The sequence below is a fragment of the Panthera pardus genome, unplaced genomic scaffold, assembly GCF_024362965.1.
Source record: "Panthera pardus isolate Hobbes unplaced genomic scaffold, ASM2436296v1 HiC_scaffold_20, whole genome shotgun sequence".
NCBI lineage: Eukaryota > Metazoa > Chordata > Mammalia > Carnivora > Felidae > Panthera > Panthera pardus.
The window spans coordinates 58876229-58898998 of record NW_026526766.1 but is presented as its reverse complement, the minus strand read 5'-3'; the positions used below and the strand labels follow the sequence as shown (position 1 = coordinate 58898998).

General features: G+C 40.7%; 1 protein-coding gene across 6 annotated transcripts in view; it reads right to left on the bottom strand.

Moving 5' to 3' along the window:
- Nucleotides 1-22770, bottom strand: part of FRMPD1 (FERM and PDZ domain containing 1) — a 143274-nt gene that overhangs the window by 45888 nt on the left and 74616 nt on the right. For all 6 annotated transcript variants that reach the window (XM_019454450.2, XM_019454449.2, XM_019454452.2 and 3 more), the window contains exon 2: nt 3331-3435. In XM_019454450.2, the coding sequence (XP_019309995.2) occupies nt 3331-3431 (101 nt within the window). In that variant the 5' untranslated portion in view covers nt 3432-3435. The remainder of the gene's footprint in view (nt 1-3330; nt 3436-22770) is intronic.

The window sequence follows — 22770 nt, the reverse complement described above, 5'->3', positions numbered from 1 at the left end:
ACTTTTGCCGAGGGTCAAGAAGCTATAAAAAACTGGTTGTCAAAAAAAAAAAAAAAAAACCCAAAAACTGGTTGTCTGGAATGGTCTTTCTACATCACTAGGAATATGAGAAAGACCAAGTAAGGCCATCCCTATAATTAGGAAATAGTTGTATGGTTGCAATGAACAGGGAAATTTGGAAAACATGTAAAACCAACAGGAAGGGCTTCTGACACAAAGATGTCACGATACGTGTATACGTGCACACAAGTATGTGAGTACATGTGTGCCTGTGTGTGCGTGTGTGTATGTGTGCATGTGTCTACAAGATGTATGTGTGTGTTCATTAGCATTAAGATTCAAGTTGAGTTGAGGGGCACCTGGGTGGCTCAGTTGGTTAAGCGTCTGACTTCCTCTCAGGTCATGATGTCATGGTTTGTGGGTCTGAACCCCGCGTCCGCCTCTCCACTGTCAGCGCTGTCAGCACAGAGCCTGCTTTAGATCTTCTGTCCCTGTCTCTGCCCCTCTCCCGCTCTCTTTCGCCCTCAAAAATAAATAAACATTAAAAAAAAAAAAAAAAGATTCAAGGTAAGTTGAAAGGAATCTTTTTAAGCCCTGAGGATAAAACCCAGCACCAAGAAGGCTCCAAGTTGCATTAAGCTCTTCATGTTTCTTTAAATCTTGCTCAGGGGCGCCTGGGTGGTTGAGCATCTGACTTTGGCTCAGTTCATGATCTCACAGTTCATGAGTTCAAGCCCCATCTCAGGCTCTGTGTAGACAGCTCAGAGCCTGGAGCCTGCTTCGGATTCTGTGTCTCCCTCTCCCTCTCTGCCCCTCCCCCGCTCACGTTCTCCCTCTCTCTATAAAAAATAAATAAACATTAAAAAAAATGTTTTTAAACTACAATGAGATACCACTTCACCCATTCTAGGATGGCCACAATAGAAAAGGAAAAGATATTAACAAGTGTTGGCGAGGACGTGGAGACACTGGCACCCTCATACACTGCTGGTGGAAATGTAAAATGGTATAGCCACTTTGGAAACAGTCTGCCAGTTCCTCCAAAGGTTAAATACTAAGTTACCACGTGACTCATCTATACCACTCCCAAGTATATACCCAAGAGAAATGAAAACCTATGTTCAAACTAAAACTTTTACACACACGTTCATAGCAGCATTATTCATACTAGCCCCAAAGTGGAAACAGCCCAAGTGTATATTAACTGATGAATGGACAAAGAAAATATTCCATACTGGAATATTACTTGGCAATAAAAATGAAATACTGATACATGCCATAACATGGATGAAACTTGTCCACATAATGCTAAGTTAAAGAAGCCAGGCACAAAAGACCACGTATTATATAATTCCATTTACGTGACATATCCTGGATAAGCAGATCCATGGAGACAGCAAGTATAGGAGTGGTGGCCTGGGTCTGGGGGAAGGGCAAATGGGGAGTGACTGCTCACAGGTATGAGGTTTCTTCCTGTGGTATTAAAAACGTTCTAAAATTGGATTGTGGTGATTGCACCACAGAATGCACAATTCTGTACATATACTAAATGTATACTAAAAATCACTGGGCTATATACATCTAGTGGGTAAGTTTTGTGATATGTAAAAGGTATCTCAGAAAAGACATTGGATAAAAAAAACTTCCTACAGGTCAGTGTCGCCTTTTATTTACATTCTGTGAGAAAAGCAGGATATTAGAGAGTACCAAAGGTCAAATATTTAGGCAACATCAAATTAAAGTTACACAGGTCTCTTCTCTGCAGGAATCTCAGAGCCTTTAATGTGCAAAAATGCACTGTGCAAAGTGCAAGAAGTGGGTGGGAGTGGAGTATGGGCTGTGTCACTTCCAAACCTTCAGTGGAGCGGCATAACATAGGACTAGGGTTTGCAGAACTCACTTTAGGAAGCGATGTACCTGGCAGTTTCCCCATTCATCACAAGTACTACTTGACCACTTGCAATCACTCTCTTGGAACTCAATCACTGCTGGGTTGAACAGGCGAGGCCACTACTGTCCCTGCGCTCATAGGGCCTACTGTCCAGAAGGAAAAAAAGAGATGTGCTCAAATAAGTTGAACATATCAGGAGGAGCACCCTGCTGATGCTACCAATCAAATACTATGGGGTCCCGTGGGAGTGGTTAAATCTAAGGAACATTTCATGGAAGACCCAATGGTTCAGCCAGACCTTGAACTGTGGGTGGGTTCTGTATGCATGAAGTTGGGAGGAAGGGATCTGGCACGGGAGCCCCGGACAAAGGGGTGAAAGGAGAAGACGGGTTGCTTATAGTAGGGGAACAATGAATAATAGTTCATTTTAGCTGGAGTATGATGTGAATGAAACGGAGTAGTAAGACAAATAGCTGTAAAGTACTAGGGGTCAATCACGGAGAGCCTTGAATGCCTAACCAAAAATGTTAAAACACATCCTGTAAGAAATAGGGACCCATCAAAGATTTCTGAACACGGGGTGGGGATGATCGTAAATAAGTCTGTCTCTGGGCCTCAGGTGTTTCACCTGTGACACGGGGCTAATTCTACCAGCCTTATCTCACTGCACTGTGTGAGGATCGGAGCCCTTGGCCACAGGGCAGTGTGGTTCTGAGCAAGGGTTATTGCTCAGCAGTACAACAGCTGTTTCCAGTTCCTTTGGAAGAATGTGTGCCTCAGAAACACCTGACACATGATATTTCATCTCTGTGGCAGGGCCAGATGGGAAATCTGAGATGGAAAATGAACGCTTCGAAACAGAACATATTTTAAGTTCTCTTGTAGCAGTCAAATCAGATCTGTATTTGATTTCATTTTATTTTGTTTAGAATGAAATAGGGACTGCAAGGAAGGAACAGCTGCTGGAAACAAAGACGGGGAAAGAGTATAAACAGCAGATCTCCTGACCCTCGCATCGAGGACTAAGACAAGGGGTGTGTGTGAGACAGAGAGAGACAGAAATGTGTGAGTGTCTGTTCAAGAGTATGTGGGTGAGTATATTCCAGAGAGTATGTGCACATGAGTGTGAGTATGTACGAAGTGTGTTTGTGTGTGTAAGTCCATTTGTGTGCGAGTGTTTGTAAATGTGTGTATGAGTTTGGTGTGAGTGTACATTGTGGGTGCATGGTGAGAGACACCAAGGGAAGAGGTGGAAGGGGACAGACGGAAAGGCACTCCGGCAAAACTGCCGATCTGTTTATGCTTCCCCCCACCATATGGGGTAAGAACAAAGCAAACTGGAGACTGATCCCCGGGTGCTGCCAAGACTGGCGAAAGCTTTGCCCACGGGGATGCCAGATCCTCACAGACAGAAATCTCTGCTGGCCCAGGAGCCTTACCGGGCCGAGCTGTCCCGGGAACGCCGTAGCCATCTTGCCACCATTTGTTCTATTCTGTGTGCTTTCCGTGTCTGCAATAAGCTGGTCTCCAGCTCTTCCATTTACCTACAAGGAAGAAGAGTTTTCTTAAGAAGCTAACCAAAATATTTGGAAGAGCATCTGACAAATCACTATGACATTTCCTGTATTTGCCCATTTAAGGACATGCTGATCAAATAACTAGGGCTCTCTTTTCTTTGAAATTAACACAAACAGGTCCTCAGTGTCTGTAGAGTGGACAACTTTATAGCAGCCCTCTGCCTAAGGAGTACACAGTCGTGGGAAACAGATTAGCTTTTTACATCTTAACCAACTAAAGAGAAGGATTAGGGAATAAAATAGATAAGGTTTCTCAAACTGTGACTGTGACCCATTGTGAGAGACACACCTTACTACATGACACTGCTTGCTGCCTCCAAGTATGCATGCGTCCCTGAACAGCACAGCTTAGTTTTGCCTGCACTGGGAGCTGCACATATGTGGGGGCATTCTAATCACATTGTGGCTATTCTTCTGATTGCTACTTCTTTTGCTCAATATTTTGTATTTTCTTTTTTTTTAAAGTTTACTGATTTATTATAGAGAGTGAGCATGAATAGGGGAGGAGAAAAGAGAGAGGGAGAGAGAGAATCCCAAGCAGGCTCTGTGCCATCAGCACAGAGCCCGATGCAGGGCTTGAACTCACAAACTGTGAGATCATGACCTGAGCCAAAACCAAGAGCTGGACGCCTAACCAACTGAGCCATCCAGGTGCCCCGAAAAATCTCCCTTCTATCCTTCCCTCATCCACCCAGTTCCCACACTCATTCATAATCACTGCTCTACTCCTTTTTCTTTCCAGAGTTTCTTTATGCCTATATGAGCAAATACAAATAAAGATTTTATATGTCCTCCTCTTAACACAAAGGATAGTACATCATAAACCTTGTTCTGTACTGTGCTTTCTTCTCCTTAGAATATATATCCTTGGTATCTTTCTACATCAGTACATAGAATGCTTCTTCATTCTTTTTGACAACCCCTGAGTATTATACTGTATGAATGTGCCATAATTTAAAAAGTAGTCCTCTCTTGACAGACATTTGGATTATTGCCAATCTTTTGCTATTTTATAAATGATACTGCAATGAATTATGTTGCACATATATCATTTCTGCATGTATGCAATTATGTATCTGGATAATTTCCCAAATATTGAATTACTAGGTCAAGAGTTATATGTATTCTTTGATAGATATTGTCAGGTCACCAAGAAAACACACATATGCTGGAGATTAAAATTTCATGAAACAGTATATATATATTTCTATTTTTCTATCCTAGTTATTTTCACTTTTTAAAATATTGGCCTCAATTCACCAAATTAATTTCACAACCCAATAAATAACCACACAAAAGGAAACATGACATTGGGAAATAAGTATGGATAGAGAGAAAATAAATATGAATTATAAGAGATTATGTTAACACTACACAAATACATTTTAAAACCTTGATGACACAGACGGTTTTCAAGGAAAATATAAATGATATAATATGACCCTGTAAGAAACAGAAAATCTAAAAAGACAATTACCATAGAACATAAAGTTGATAAAGAGATACCCCTACAAAAAAGTCCCTGGCATAGACAGATTCAAAGGTGAGTTCTTACAAATCTTTAAGATGTACCTCACCCTGACAAATTGTTTTATTTTAAATATAAACTTTTTATTTTGGAATATCTTTAGATATATAACAAGGTTGCAGAGGTAATATAGGGAGTTCCTATATACCCTTCACTCAGCTTCCTCTAATGTTAACATCGGACAGAGTCATTGTATCTTTGTCAAAATTAACACTGGTCCAATAATATTAACTAAACTCTAGACTTTATTCAGATTTCACCAGTTTTTCCACAAATGTTCCTTTTCTGTTTTAGGATCCAATCCTGGATACCATGTTACTTTTAACCATTCTTAGTTTATTTCCCCCCAAATTTCCCCAAATGCTGTTTTAGCTGTTCTAGACTATAAAAAAGGAAAGCTCCAAAAATCTTTTTGAGCAGTCAGTATAACATCGACATCAATTCTGATAAAACAGGACAAATAAAGTAAAAATACAATCTCTCTTGTGAATACCAAAGTGAATCTCATAAATAAAATGTCAGCAAGAAGAATCTATCGGCTATCAACAGAGTAACAGCAGTATCTATCCCAGAAGTGCACTGGCAAGGCACACAAAAATGTAAGCAGGACACCCAACTTGACCACTTTGAAAGCGAGAAATATATGTACTTTTCAGTTAAATGGCAGGCAAATACAAATTAGTGGACAACAAACAGCTGCAAACAAAAATAAATTCCACTTAGATCAAGGGATATGTTGGTCTAGTTTTATTCTACAATAGGAACATCAGACCTGAATGCTGTCTTTAGTTCTAGGCAGCTTGCTTTTTTTAAATTATAAAAGAGAGGGTAGATTTGTGGTTAAATATGGTGAATTCAAACTATGTTTTAATCTCTTCTCTTCTCTTATAAATTACAGCAAAGGACTATAAAGGCAATTAAACCTATAGAATAAGAGAGAAGATGGTACATGAGAGATATAGACAATGTTGGGAAGATAGAAACTGTTTGGAGGAGAGGTAACTGAGCAGAGAAAAGGAAACAGAAACCTATGTGCTTTCACGGATTCTGATGAAAAATGAGCTGAGTTTTCCTAAGATGGCTCAAGAATTAGAGGTAGCAGGCATGGGAGAAGGCAGGGATAAAGCATAGGGCTGGAAATATGGAAATGGATTTTTATAAGGAGCAATTTTACTCACAGGTCCCAGCCCATTCCCTTTGCCCACTAAGATAAGCACTCCTTCTTCACCTTACTGGAGACAAGAGGCTTATTCTCTGGAGAAATCAAACCAGAGAGCCTCCAGACTTAGGGAGACCAGGCCCAATAGAGACTGCAGGATTGAAAAAATAGAAGGATTAAAACTCTTCTTACTGAATGACAAGACATTCTGCCTCTTCCTTTGCCCCGCTCCCCAAATACTGGAAGCTAGGACTCTACATCCCAAGCAAGAGACTAGAGAATCCTTTTTTTGGAGAATTGAAAAGAACCATAGAAAAGAACTTTAGATGATGATACTTCTGGCAACTTGATGCCTGATCATCATGCATTGAAACCTGTTAATTCAGTGAGCCCCACAAATCATACAAAGTTTCTTACACATGAATGGATATTTGAGAAAAGCCTACATTATGAAAAAATATCAAACAGAAAAACCCAGAAGAAACAGAGACAATGCAGGAAACATAAGGAAAAAAATCATAGAGCCTTAAAATATTACATCCATGAAACAAGAAGAGGATTTTCTTGGAAAAAGAGAGCAGAGAATGAGAACACTTGAAAATTAAAAATAAGATAGGCAGAATTTAAAAGTTCAATTAAAAAGTTGAGAATATCAGTGAAGTCAATGAAATATTATAGAAAAGAGTAACCAAAAGCCAAAGACAGGGAAAACAGAGAAACTTAGAAATGTATAGTATCAATCCAGGAGTCCTATATTTATCTAAGAGGAAATCCAGAAGGAGAGAACAAAGGAAATGGAGATAAGAAAATTATAAAATAATTCAATAAAATTTCCCTGAAAAACCTAAGTTTCCAGATTATCTACTAAGTGCCCAGCATAATAAGTGAAAAAAAGAGACCCATATCAAGAAATAACACTGTAAAATTTCAGAAACGAAAAGAAGAGAATATCTTCAAAACTTCCAGAGAAAAAGATAGATGGCACACAAACAATTGAGAATAAAAATGGCATTAGACTTCTCATTAACAACAATGGAAGCTTGAAGACATTGAAGCCATGTTTTCAAATTTCTGAAGAAAAATTGCTTCAATTTAGAATTCTATACCCAGCCAAACTACCAATCAAATAGTAGACACATTTTCATACGTTCACATCTCAGACAATTTACCTCTCTTATACCCTTTCTCAGGATGCACATAGAGGATGTGCTCCAGCAAAAGAAGGAAGTAAATAAAGAAATGGGATCCAGGAAATTGGGGATGAAATACAGACAGGAGGCAAAGGGAACATCCAGGATGACTATGAAGGGATGTACTATGGTAGTGACTATACATGAGACCTATAAAGAGCAACCTTACAGATTGGTGCATGAAGACCAAGGTCTTAGGAAAAAAGATGAATATAGATTATCTTATGTGTTTCTTCAGAAAAATTCACTGAGAAGCTGTTGGAGAGTATGAAAAAAATTAGCAATAGGTACATGGAAAACTAAGCAAATAAAAAACAGGAAATTCTGAAATACAAGAAAAACAAAAGGTTGTTTGGTTAAGGTAACCAAATTTTAGCTCATTACTTGGCTCAGAAATGAACAATATTTACATTGTCATAATAATGTAAACACTGAAAAATGATTCCTCAAAAACAGCTTATATGATTTGGGGAGGCTATGGTGAAGGGGAGCTGATGTAGTGGTATAAGAGCTAAAACCTCATTAACCACAATAATTGAATAATCTCTAAAATTAATAAATTATGCAATAGTAATGCAAGCATATTTCTCAGAAACGTGGAGGGAAAAAAAAGCAGAGGATACAGCTAGAAGAGTTGAAAGAGGTTGCCTCTAAGAAAAGTAACTAGATGCTAAGGAAGAGTGGGGCAGGGACTGTTGCTTTCTATTATAAACCCTTAGTACTATTTTCTTTTTTTTTAACTATTTAGCTATTGTTAATTATGTTAGCTAAATTTTAAAAACTGAATATATGCATATAGTAAAATACACAGAAAAATATAATGAAAATAAAATCACCTGTAATCATACATCCCAGAGTTATCAACTGTTAATTTTTCTTTTTTTATGCTTATACATGCTATGTTTTTATTAAAATGAGATATCATAATTTTCCCACTTAATATTTCATGAATATCATTCCATATTAATATTTAAGCATTTAGATCATCATCATTTTAAATTGCTTTACAGTGTTATTTTCTCTGGCCATATCACAATTTATTCAGTAAATCTATCATTGGACATTTGTGTTATTTCCAATTATTCAGTATTACAAAAGCTTTACAACGAACATCCCTATTTATGGTAAATGGCTACCTCCCAGATAGTTTCTTGGGATAAATTCCTCAAAGTGAAATTAATGAATTTAAGCGTATGTCATTTTTAAGAATTTGGATGTGTATTGTCAAATTGCTTCCAAGAAGGTACCAGTTTTCACTCCCTGATAGATTTCATGAATACTGAATATTCCCATTTAAAAAAATGTTTTTTTAATGTTGATTTATTTTTGAGAGAGTGGGGGGGAGGAGGGGCAGAGAGAGAGGTAAATATAGAATCCAAAGCAGGTTCCAGGTTCTGAGCTGTCAGCACAGAGCCTGATGTGGGGCTTGAACCCACGAACTGTGAGATTATGACCTGAGCCAAAGTCAGACGCTTAACCCACAGAGCCACCCAGGCACCCCTGAATATTCTAATATTTCCTAATAGGATGGAAAGTAGCATCTAAAAATTGGTGGAAATATATATTTCTTGAAAATATAGAAAAAAAGTAAATGTACACATAATTCCATCACATATAAAAATTATACGAAGTATTTGGTGGGTATTTGCATCAACTTTGCCCTAAATTTATACCAATCTCTATTACATATATTAAAATGTATAGTCCACAAAAATAGAATCACTCTACAATCAGCCTGCATTTTTGTAACCAGTGACTATATCATGGACATCTTTCCATATCAGAGCTCATAATAGTTTTTATTTAAAGTTATATGATTACTAGTATATCTGAACATTTTTCATAACTATGGCCACTTATATTTCCTTTTTGTTACTTTCTTATTTTTCCTTTTTTTCCCCTACTGGAATGCTTGCTTCCTTGCTGTTGTAAAAGCTCTTTTATAATAAGGATTGTTGAATGTCCCTTTCCCAAGAATACAAAATCACATCATATTTCTGTGAGACTTACCATGGAGGGTCAAGAATGCAGGTTCCAATGTCTGACACACAGAGAGACTAATCAGAAAGAACAGAAGAATAAACATTCAGCAAGGCCCACAGGATATTGTTTTCAAATATCAATTGCCTCAGTCAGGCCCTTAACAGGAGTGAGTCAGCTGACAACTTTAGGATATGGGTATTAACTCCGTTTGTCTTTTTTCCTGATCATCACACTTTCAGCGTCTTCCTATAAAGGTCTAGGATGGTAAGAAGACTTAAAACCAAGTCATGTGAAGACTCATTGAAAAAAAAAAAAACAGAGAATATTTATTTGACAAAGATTTGGAGGAGGCCTGTCTGATCATGGTTCACAAACCACCAAAAGGCCACCATATAGAAATAACTGCATGGATGCAGGAGGGACATTGCAGTGGAATACAGGGACAAGATGACCTCTGGCTCCTCCCACTCATGCACCTTGAGGTCTGAACCGATCCAGAAACCAGGCAAGATGATATGTGTTATGCTCTGTCTTGAAATTCAAAGACCCAATCACCTAGAGCAGCTGGAGATCCTAAAGAAACCACAGCACTAGAAGATAAAAAAAAATCTCTGATCTCTCTGTTGTTTCAGTCTCCAAATGACTGCAGAAATGTCAGGATCTCAGACATATCCAAAAGGACACATCCAAAAGCTTTTCTATTCCTTTTGAAGGTCATCAAATTGCAATGGCTACTTATAGAATTGTTATGAAACTGCTGCCAAATAGAATTTAGCTAATTGATTCAAATAAACATATATGGCTATAATGATAAGAATTCACTTGCATTATATATCTGGATTGTGGATAAGGCACATGCTTTCATCCAGGGATTGCTGAAGACCAAAGAAATGGCAATGTCAACCAAGCCATTAAAAGTGCTCCCTGATTCAGCAAGGTCTAAGCAGGAGAGTTTAAAGTCAAGAAAATGACCTACTAATGGTTTTAATATTAGCCTCTGGATTGCTGGGCTAATGGAAGAAAGTAAGAGCCCAGATAATCTCCAAACATTTGAATCTTTTCTGCAATCCCACTGCCAAGAAGTCATCCGGCCTCTAATTGTTCTGTCATTCACTGTTGGACCCATCTTATTGCTAGAAAGTTTCTTTACTTAAAGCTGAATTCCACCTCACAAGAGATTCAGTCCTCAATAGCAGTATGCCCCCCCCCCAACCCTCCCCATCATCTAGCATAAATAAGCCCCTTTTTCTATACATAAACCTTTCCTGATTTGAACATAGCAATTTTGTTGCAATATTCAAGTCTCCTCTGCCCCAGAATAAACGTCCCCAGTTCCTTCCACAGTTCTTTATATGACAGGATCCTTTTAGATCACCCTCCTCTGGGCACACAACCAATTTGACAAAATCCTATAAAGGGGCATGAATCCCCAGACTGAGTACACTTCTGGTTGTCTGGAACAAAGTAATATGAAAAGGTAAACTCTCTCAAAATATTTTGCAAATGGAAAAGAAGACTAAATACACCAGGTAGACAAGCTATTTTAAAAGCACCGGACAATTAAGGATATAAATCCTTCAAAAGGGATAGGAGAGGTTATAGTAAAGACCTTCAAGCAACTAGTACCAGCTATTGAGAAATGAAAATTACCAAAAATCAGCAAAGGATAGAAGAGAAACTGAAGAGCCCAAAATCACTTACACTAAATTGAAATTTTAAAATAAAACTGGATAGCAATTCAAGTGAAGCTATCAGACGTTGAATCAGATTGAGGATATTCAACTCACAATAGAGACTGGCAGAGAAAAGAGAATAGGAATGCACAAAATTGAAATCAAAGAGTCAAAGGTAAATTTCTTGAGCTGAAAAAAAGTCTCAAATATCAAAAGCACAAAAAGCAACATGCCTTGAGGAAGGCTCCTTACACAGCAAATGAAGTTCTTAAACTTCAAAGATTAAAGAAGCATCTTTCAAACCTGTTTTAAAAGAGGAAAAGAAGATCATCACTTGCAAAAGAAAGGATTAGGCTCATATGTTTTGCAGCATATTATTTAGGTATAGACTCAAGTTTGTTCTTTTTCTCTCTGAGGAATACAGAAGCTTTACAAGTGATATTTGAAACTCTGTTCTTGAAAGACATCCCGAGGAGTCCTTCTGTGATTTTTTTTTTTTAACCTGCTAGTGAAGGTCTTTTGTCAGCTTCGTGTTTTGTTTTTGCTTTCACTATTTCCTCTTTCCTCTTATTACACTGTCAGCAACTTGAGCATGGAGACCATGTCTTATCTCTATTTATTTCTCTCAGGATCTGTCACATAGGCTCAACAAATGTTTGTTGAATGAGAGAATGAACAAAACTAAAATAAAAGCAGAAATAAACTGGAAAATTAGAATAAAATTTCACTTAATAGAGACAACGTTAATGTGGGTTAAAAAGCAACAAAGACTGACAAAACCAGCAAAACAAGGGTACAAATTATAACAAAATGAGAAATGATCAAAGACAGATAAACATTACAGAAAAAATACTAGACAGTGCTATACATGTTATGCACAAGGAATTTAGATAAGTAAATATGGGTGGCTTTGGAGGATATATTAGGAATGTATCTTTCTAGAGTCTTCCTGGTAAGTCCTTCAATTTTCCTGAGGGGTAGATTCCTGGATAACAAGGTCAGTCTCACAGAATGATACCTTCCAAGATTTCCACATCAAACCTTTAGTATATAAGTGAATTCTTATCTATCAAGGGATTTTCCTAAACCAGTTCCTTGGGCATAGTGGAAGACATGCTTTCCATATAGGGTCTTAACAGGAAAAGACTCTAAGACCCACGTGGGAAAATAAAAATCTGATGTTCAGCAGTGAAACACCCTGGGAACTCAAGAGACCAAGGGGTTGATGTTGGTTTTTCCTGGATGGATGAAGATACTGTTTTTTTTTTAAATCCAATTCAGGGGCGCCTGGGTGTCTCAGTCAGTTAAGCAACCAACTCTTGGTTTTCGGCTCAGGTCATGATCTCACGGTTTGTGAGTTTGAGCCCCGCGTTGGGCTCTGCACTGGTAACACAGAGCCTGCTTGGGATCCCCTCTCTCTCTCTCTCTCTCTCTCTCTCTCTCTCTCTCTCTCTGCCCCTCCCCAACTTATGCTGTCTCTGTCTCTCTCAAAATAAATAAGTAAATTCTTTTTTAAAAATACAGTTCAGGAAACACCCATTTACTGAAAAAACACCCAGTGCAGGTGACCGTATATGAGAGATGAATGAAACGTAGCCTCCACTTCAGGGAAGGGTCAGCCCCTTTCTTCTCTCTGACTGGTGGTGGGAGGTACCTGGCAGAGTGGTCAGCGCATTTGGCTCATTTATTCTATGGTTTCCACAAGGCTGATCAACTCCAGGAAACAGACAATTTAATATCTTCACCCCTAAAAGCAAAGAACCTGAACTAAAAATATGAAATAAAAATTCCAAGTAAATCTATACCGGCAGAAGAAATTTAGAAGGTATTTAAAAAAAAAAAAATCTGAAAAAAGTACCCTACATAGAATTTGATGTGTTTTCATGTTTATAAAGAATTATTTCAAACTCTCCCCAAAATTAATAGAAAATATTCATCAACAGAGGAAATGATAGCAGTCTATCAAGTTCTTCTAATAATGCAAAGATAGCCCTGAATTTAAAATCTGACAAAGCTTCACTAAAAAGGGACGTAGGTCAATCTTACTCATGAAATACTCAAAAAACTCCTAAATACGATAATAGGCAGAAAACGTTGATAATCTTGAAGCTGGGAGAAGGGCATGTAAAGTTCATTTTACTGTTCTCTCTACTTTGGGATAAAGAATTCTTAACATGCTTGCTTTTTTAATTAAAACAAAATTACCTCCAGCAAAATCCACATTATAAGGATAATATATCATAATCAAGCTGGTTATCCTAAGAAAGAACATCTCAGTATAAGGAAAATTATTAATATATGTTATCTCATAAAAAAATAATAAAGTCAATGATCATAAGATGCTGGAAACTAATCTTGTTTGATTTTTACAACCAGGCAATTCAATATTATTTTAGAAAGAAAAATAGAAGCATTCCACTTAAAAGAGAAAATAAAATTATGACGTCCATTACAACATTGGAGTTGCTAGTCAGTGCAATGCAACATGAAAGAGAAGTGACAGATAAATACAGCAAAGGCACTTAAACCATCAGTGCCTATAGTTGGCATGATTGCACATGGGACTCAATTTGAAAATACCGGAGATAAATAACCTGAGCAAAACTGTTCAGTTGTGAAGATGTAGGAGAATTTATGAACAATCATAAATGTTGGAATGGACTGTATGTGTAAAAGGAAGCTGGACTTGTTCTGAATGGCTCTAACCAACAATTCATCAAAGTTCAAGAAGACAGATTTCAGCTCAATGTAAAGAACTTGTCTATTTTTTAAAGGAAATTTTAAAAACATACACAAAAGTAGACACAACAGTGTCATGAATCTCCATGAACCCATGGAATTAGCTTTAACTTTTATCTATTTTGCCCATCTTGAAAAGAATTTTTCATAATCAGAGCTATCAAAATGGTACTGGGCTGCCTTAAAGGAGAAAAAGCTTTTCATCACCAAGTTGTGCAAGAACTACAAAAGATATTAGCAGATCAGGGATCCTACAGGGAACAGTCAAAACTGGATAGGAACTAACTCCACATGTGCCTTCCAAGAGCCTATGATTTAGGAGGTGAGATGAATCCAGGTTGTGAGTTTGTCTGGGCCAGGTTATAAACAATTTAACCCCTGAAACCAATATTACACTATATGTTAACTAACTAGAATTTAAATATAAACTTGAAACATAAAAAAAAGATAATTATATATTCTCAAAAAATCTAAAGCAGGGTTTTTTTTCTTAGTCATCTTAATACATCCAACTCGCAACATAAATATTTAATAAGTCCAATAAATATTTGTTAAATAAATGACAGATGAATGGAACACAAAATGGGATGGTGGCACTTCCACATGACAGTAACAAACAGAAAAATAAATAAAATATAAACCTTCTTACAACAACTAATCTCCAATATACCAAAGGCCCAAGGATATAAGCCAACTGTTGAGGCAATAAAATTAAAAAGCATAAGAAACCAAAATGCCTGGCAAATACCCAGCCACTGGAATAATGAGAGAAATAAATGACCAAACTAGCATTTACTCTTAAACCTACATAAAGTGCTAAAACTTCTCGATCTTCCTCCTTTGACTCCTGTGACATGGGCTCCATTTCCTTCAGCCTCTCAGAATATATACACCTACTCAGTCTTCTCAGCAAACTCCTCTTCCGTCCATCATCTAATCCTTGGTTTGTGTTTTCAGCTCCCTTGTCATCCAAATAACTGATACCTATTATTTCTTGGCCATTGGTTCCCAAACTTCACCACATAGTAAAATCACACAGGGAGCTTTTAACAACCCCAGGTCACACCCTAGAAAATTAAATCAAAATGTTTGAGGGTGCAAGCCAGACAGTGGTAGGTTTTTTTTTTATTTTTATTTTTTAATGTTTATTTGTTTTTGAGAGAGACAGAATGCGAGTGGGTTGGGACAGAGAGAGAGGAAGACACAGAATCTGAAACAGGCTCCAGGCTCTGAGCTGTCAGCACAGAGCCCGACGCGGGGCTTGAACTCACAAGCTGTGAGATCATGACCTGAGCTGAAGTCGGACGCTCAAGTGACTGAGCCACCCAGTCGCCCCAAGACAGTGGTAGTTTTTAAAGACAACCCCTATCCCAGTGATTCCAGTATACAGTAAAGTTTGAGACTTATTGCTCTAAACACTCCCCATAAGCGATATCATTTACTCCCATGGTTTCGAGCTGCTCTGAGAGCCATCTGCCTCTCTAGGATCTCTACCAAGATGTCCCATAATCAGTTGAGCCAGTTATACCTAAAACAGAATTCACCATCTTTCTTTGCTCCACTCTTCAAATCCCCTCCTCCAAATGGAATATCTTGTTGAGGAAACTACCATTAAATTTTCTAATTGCAGGGCGCCTGGGTGGCTCAGTCGGTTAAGCGGCCGACTTCAGCTCAGGTCACGATCTCGCGGTCCGTTAGTTCGAGCCCCGCGTCGGGCTCTGGGCTGATGGCTCAGAGCCTGGAGCCTGCTTCCGATTCTGTGTCTCCCTCTCTCTCTGCCCCTCCCCCGTTCATGCTCTGTCTCTCTCTGTCTCAAAAATAAATAAAAAACGTGAAAAAAATTAAAAAAAAATTTTTTTCTAATTGCCCACACCAAAAATTTGGGAATCATTCTTGACTTACCCTGTTTCATGCCCCACATTGATCCAGTCCCCAAGTTTTATTGACTTTGCTTCCAGTTATCTTTCCTTTCTTTCTTCCTTCCTTCCTTCCTTTCTTTCTTTTTTTTTTAGAGAGATATTGAGACTGAGCACACAAGCAAGGGAGAAGGATAAAGAGAGAACCTTAAGCAGACTCCATGCTCAGCGCGGAGCCCAAAGTGGGGCCCCATCCCACGACCCTGGGATCATAACCTAGGCTGAAATCAAGAGACAGATGCTTAACTGACTGCGCCACCCAGGTGCCCCTGCTTCTGGTTGTCTTAATCTCTCACTTCCTCTCCTTTCTTGGATTGGGACTTATTATAATAACCTCCTGGCCAGTCCCTACTTCTAGTTTTACCCTCCATCAATCTGCCCTCTATATGGCTACCAAAGTGATACAACATGTCATTCTAATCATATGACTCATTTTCAAACTATATTAATATATTAATTATAATTAATATATTAACTATAATTAATATATTTCAAATATATTAACTATATTAACAATACAAACTGCTCTGAACCAGGCACTGGGCTAAACAATTTGTATGCATTATCTTATTTAATGCTTATTACAGTCTTCATTACAGAAAGGAAACTGAGGCATGAAGAAATTAATCTGGCCACGGGCACATGGTAAGGAAGTGACATAACTGGAATTCCAAATCAGATTATCTTGCTTGTTTCTGGAACTGGACTCAACGATTCCAGCCTCCTTCGTCCCTCCTGGCCTCAGGATGCATCAAGTCTTCTGTGATCTGGCCCCTGCCCACCTGTCTGTCTCATCTCCCTCACACCATAACCTCCAGCAGAACTGAATTACCCCTTGTGCTACAGACAGACTCTAATTTCTCACACCCTCATGATGCCCGCAGATGCTGTCTCTTCTGCTTTGTCCACACCCCCTGCCCATCACTCACCAAAGTCCTACTCACACATCAATGAATGGCCGTGGTGGTACCCTGGACTAGCACAGAATGCTTCCCTCTCAGCTTGTTTTCTCATCTGTAAAACCAGTTACAACGATCCTTGCCCAGCTGTGTTCCAGGGTTGGTTTAAGGCTTACATCCTATTACTTATGACAATTCTTTGAGAACTATAAAGTCCTATGCAAATGTTACCAAATGTTACCTCTTTTTCTGAGGTAGTGTGAGCTCAGCTCTATCACCAAATTTGTCGGAGGCGAAAGTTGGAAGTATAAGAAGTTTATCTCTGCCATAAGAAGGAGTGAAGGACTGACACATGTTACAACATGGATGAACCCTGAAAACCCTGAAAAGTGAAATAAGCCAGACACAAAAGGCCACATATTGTATGATTTCATTTACATGAAATGTCCAGAATAGGTAAATCCATACATGAAGAAAACTTATTAGTGATTGCCAGAGGCTGTGGGGAAGGGAAAAGGAGAATGGACTACTAATGGGTAAAGGGTGTTTTGGGGGATGATGAGAATGTTCTAGAATTAGACCTTGGAATGGTCTAATGGCCTCTGCCATCTCACCTTGCACCAGGTGTAAAGGAGACATAGGAAGTGGCCCATGAGAAAGTACCCTAGGTCATCCTCACCCCAGAGTAGCAGTCCCCAAATGACAGTTGACCTCAAACTGCCCTCATGGCCCTTGCTATGTCAGCAAATATCCAGATTACCACACCTGCCACATACACCATCTGTGTAAAAAGGATTCTGGGGTATGGTACCCCCTCTGTAGCTTCATCCTAAGTGATAATATTCATTAAATCATAGGTCTGATCGTGCCAGATATGGCTTTTTTCATGGCATACATTAAAATAAATACACCACTACTTAAACAAAAATGTTCACTCACATGTCACCAAAACCCATCCTGGGTGCCATGTGGCACAAAGACAAGTCTTTGGGAAACACAGGGTCAGGGCACTGTCATGCTACTCTGATTTCACATGTGCCGAACAGGATTGGACATCTCTTAGGGAGGACACAGCTTCTTCTCTGGCTCAATACAGATGGCCTCTGCATGGCCCTCTGGGAGCTGCAGAGTGGCAAGAGGAACAGCCTGCACTAATAGGGACCAGGCTGTCCCTTCCTCTTGCTAGTGATATGAGGGCACGGACACCCAGGCCACTCCACGCAGAAGACTGCAAACTGGTCACACAAGTTATCTACTTTATCAGATGGACAGTGAGCCCTGGAAAGGATGTGGGAAGTCAGACACTCACAATAACACTATCTTCAAGGCCTCACCCCATCACAGCTATGTTTAGAGGAGCCCTGTAAGCAGTCTCAGAGGCAGATGGCAAATGTCACTGTTGAGTCAGTTGCGGCTTCTGAGCCCCTTGTTTCCACCTTGGACAGGAACACAGCACTGGATAGGGGCACAGAAGCCCTGCGATCAGATTCCTGCTCTGCTACCAGCAGGACATATGACCCAAGTCATGTCCCTTCCCTCTCTGAGTCCCAATTTCCTACCTGTAAAGTTATGGGGTTAAGCATGGATGAATCTTGAAAACACTGTGCTAAAGTGAAAGTGGCCAGTCACCAAAGACTACACATTATATGATTCTGGTCATTAGGAAGTCAAGAATAGGCAAATCTACAGTGGGAGACAGTCATTAATGTTTGCTTAGGCTGGGAGGATTGGAGGATAGAGTTGCATAACAAAACAGACAACACTGACTACCCTCATGAAGTTTTTACTTCCAGGTGAGGCTTTCCACGGGCAAGAAATGATATAAACATAGCAAAGGAAATTGACAAAGAATGTTATAAAGGGTAAGTGCCAGGGAGAAAAAAAAGAATCAGATGACCAGTGCATGGGGTTGCAAGTCTGGAGTCAGGCTGACGTTCATTCACTTGGAGATTCCATCATGGGCTCTCCCACTCCTATTTCCAGAGGGCCAAAGAGTTCACCTCTTTCTCTCCAATTCTCTAAGTCAAACCTCTAGTCAAGCACCCTGCTATGACACACCTGGACAAACATCACCATGGCTCCTGCTTCCCTTTCTACCTCTGAGACCACGCTCACATTCACACATTCATTCAAGGAATGCTTACTAATCAACAACATCATGCCAGGTACAAGGGCTGAGGGGGACATGGAGACCAGCAAGCACGATGCTCACTGGCATGGAGTCTGCAATTCACCAAGGGAATCAGCGATATGAACCCCTACTTGTAATTCAGAGCAGAATGGTAGAAGCCATCCGCTGGAGACAAGGGTTTTGCACCATCGTCTACAGTTTCCAAAGTACTTCATGGGCATGGGTGATCTCATTTGGTGGTCACATCTTGATCCTCCTTCTTGCATGCTTTGACAATGCTGCTGGGCTCAAGGCTCACAGCTCTTCCCCACTGACCTCTCACGTCAAGAGCACAGGCCCTGACATGTCCTGGAATCCAATTCCAACTCTTACCACCATGTGCTAACCACACATCTGTGGACAAGTACTATAGCCTCCCTGAGCCTGTACTGTCATCTGTGAAGTGGGCTGACTTCCCCTACCTTCCAGTATATTAGATAATATACATGAAGTACTACCAGAACCCATGGCACACAGAAAGTCCTCAATAATAACAGCTACACTGATGTTGTTAATTTCAGGTTATCCTCTCTCTTTTTTTTAAGTTTATTATTTTGAGAGGGGAGAGGGCATAGAGAGAATCCCAAGCAGGCTCCGCAGTCTCAGATGTGGGGCTTGAACTCACAAACCATGAGATCATGACCTGAGCCAAAATCAAGAGTTGGATGCATAACCGACTGAGCCACCTGGACGACCCACAAGTTATTCTCTTGTCTATAATGTTACTTAACTGTTTCATCTGTGTCTTTTATATCTTCCTAACATAAATCCTAGACTGCATTTCTCCCCAGTTGCCCGTACTCCTAACTACTGGGTAATGAATTATTAAATAAATGAATCAATCAAGTGGAACTTGGAATATCAGAGAGAGAAAAGGCACAAATAACTCTCCAGCTTCTGGTTTGGAGATGGTAGTCCTCTTCACCAAAGGGGGAAGCACAGGGAAAAGGGCAGGTTTGGGAGGAAAGATGGGTTTGGTTGGCAGATGCTGAATGTGAGGTATTGAGAAACATTCACAGATATGTCTAGTAGATGGTTGCAGCTGAAAATAAAAATTGGACAGTCCTCAAGTTGAGACCATGAGAATAAATAAGTATCCTGAAAGGAGCTGCCTATCAAAATCACAGAGGTCCTTTAAATAACACCAATGCCCAAGCTCCACCTGCCCAAAGATGCCGATTTAACTGCCCCAAGATGAGGCCTGGGCAGGGTTTATTAAGAAAGCCCTTGGAATTGTAATGTGCAGCTACAGTTGAGCACCACTAGGAAAGAATGAGCAGAAGGAAGGAAAGAATGAGCCCTGCATGGGACTATCATTTCAGGGACTGGAGACACAAAGGAATCATGGGGAAAACTGAGAAGAAACAGTCAAAGAGGCCTGAGAGCAGCCTGAGGAGCCTGGAGAGGAGAAACGTTCAAAAGGGGGAATGAGAATAGTTTGGCAGCTCTTCAGTAAGTTAAACATAGAGTTGCCATTGACAAGCAATTCCACTCTTAGGTATATACACAAAATAGTTGAAAGCAGATGCTCAAACAGTAACTTCTACAGAGATGTTCACAGACACACTATGTACAACAACCAAAAGATGTGAACAACCCAAAGGTTCATCAATGGATGAGTGAGTAAAAAAAACTGTGGTATATCCATACAACACAGTATTATTCGGTCATAAAAAAGAATGAAATACTGACACATTACAATACCGATGAACCTCAAAAATTTATGCTAAGTGAAAGAAGCCAGACACAGCAGGCAACATGACGTGCAATTCCATTTACATGAAATATCTAGATAAGTCCATGGAGACAGAAAGAGATTAGTGGTTGCCAGGGACTCAGGGAGGGTATTGGAATAGAGTGTTTCAGCTTAATGGGTATAGGGCTTCCTCTTGGGGTGATGAAAAAGTTCAAGAACTAAATAGTGGTCAGGGTTGCACAACAGTGTGAATGTACTTGATGCCACTGAATTGTGCATTTTTAAGTGGTTTTTAAAAGGTACATTTTATGTGTATATGTTTTACCAAAACAATATGTGACCAACCCATGACAAAACAGCCAAAAGATCCACCCTGAAAGCGACCACAGATTTGTCGACTGGCACTTTCATGATAATACATACCCCCTGCTCCTGCACAGCTACAGAAGGATCCAGGGCTGGCCTCGAAGCCACTAAGGGCCTTTCAGTTCAGATGCCATCAGTTCCCAGGGTCTTTAGCCCCCTGACATTCAGTGTGAAGTGCTTTTCTTCCCCATAGACTTTTGATTTTTGCAAATGCCCTCATCTGTTAAGAAAAATTCTCTTGACAACCATCTGGACATAATTCAACAAAACTGCAGAACATAAACTCAAAGCCGAGACTTAGTTTTTACTTTACTATCAACGGATGCATCAAATGTCGTTAACACGCCAACTAATTTTCAGTAGCTTCTGGGCATGTCTGAGACCACAGGCACCAACAACAAAACCCACAGCAAGAGCAGTGCTTGGGAAATTCAGTCCAAGGACTCCCGCAGCTGCTCACAGGAAGCAGCTGGATTGGACTCCATGGTCTGTGCTGGGGAAGGAAGGCGGGACCCCCAATCCATCATGCTGGAAAACAGCGGCCACCGCCACTGCAGCACAGAAACAGAACGGCTTCCAGAGCTGGGCACAACACACTTCACAGGGCTCCAGCCTCAGTGACCTGGGACGTCAGGCTCTTTCCTGGCCACAGAGGTCTTGAGTCTTCCCTGAAAGTCCTCGTCCTCCCACAGACTCGGCACTGGCCATGGACTGCTGGCCCCGGTCTCTGCATTTTTCAAGTCTTGTCCCCGGATCTTCAGACTCCTGTCTGAAGGGTCTGCAACCGTCTCAAGTCAGGAGATTTGGTCCCAAATCAGTGCCCTTCATTCAAATCAAGCACCTCTGTCAGCTGGGCCTTGTGCTGGCCGCGGTAGAGGAGACAGAGGTTAATCAGACACGGTCCCCGCCCTGGGACAGTTCACACAGTGTGAGAGAGACGGCAAGGCGCGTGGATAAATGACTGCCGGCCAGTCCAAGGCAGAGTGTGGGGCCCACAGGAAAGGGACATCTGAAATGCTCCAGAGAGTCTACGAAACCGCTCCTGCCAGCCAGTCGGGCCCCCGTGTGAGGGTTCAAACCGACGGACCTCCTGGCTGGCTTAATGAAGCCCCAGTTAAGCATTGTGCCCGGAAACCTCTCCTCCCTCCTATAGAATAGCCCAGCTCACAGCACGACATGCAGGGAACCGGGTCAGCTGTTGGGGGATGGCAGCTGCGGGCAGTGGTGTCGACAACGGTCAACGACTGCCACCTCGGCTCAGACGTAGGTCACTGAAAACCACAGGGCCCAGAAACCAGACATTCCGCCCTCAGGAAGCATTCTGCCTCCTGTCCCTGACCTCACAGAGAAGGGCCGGCTGGGGTCACCCCACTCTGAAAGGACCACCCTGGCCGGAGCTTTGCCTGAGGAGAGGAGGAGAAGCAGAGGCCGCAGACACTCGGTGGGGCACCATCTCTGAGGTCGGGGAACAAACAACAGACCCAGAGAATGGGTAAGTTACAGCTCATCCTCTTTCTGGAACCCTCGGAATATGCTAAGAAACCATCGAACATTCCAGGAAAAGCAGTTGGTTTAATGTAAGGCGTAAACCATAGGCGATAAAGCCATCTCTGCGCTCTGGGCACAAGTGTAAAGGGCCGCTGGGCACAGACAGGCAGGAGACTCAAAACAACAGGTCTGATCCGCCGGATACCGGGTTTAGGGAGTTAATTGAATTCATTTCTTTTTAAGTCCCCATTATTTCTGTCTGTGCACAACGACACCTGTGTTAGGATCAGAGAGACGGGCTCTGAGAAGAGAATCCAAGCTCTGAGGGATGAAGCACGGGCTCCCAGGGGGATGGCACGGTGGTGAGCCCCCGGCCACCAGCAGCCCTGCCCCTTGTCCCCCCACCACCCCCACTCCCCCCTGCACACCTGGAAGGGCTCAAAGGTCTGACCTCGGACTCCGTGTCTACAGCTGGCAGAGGGCTCAGAGGTCTTG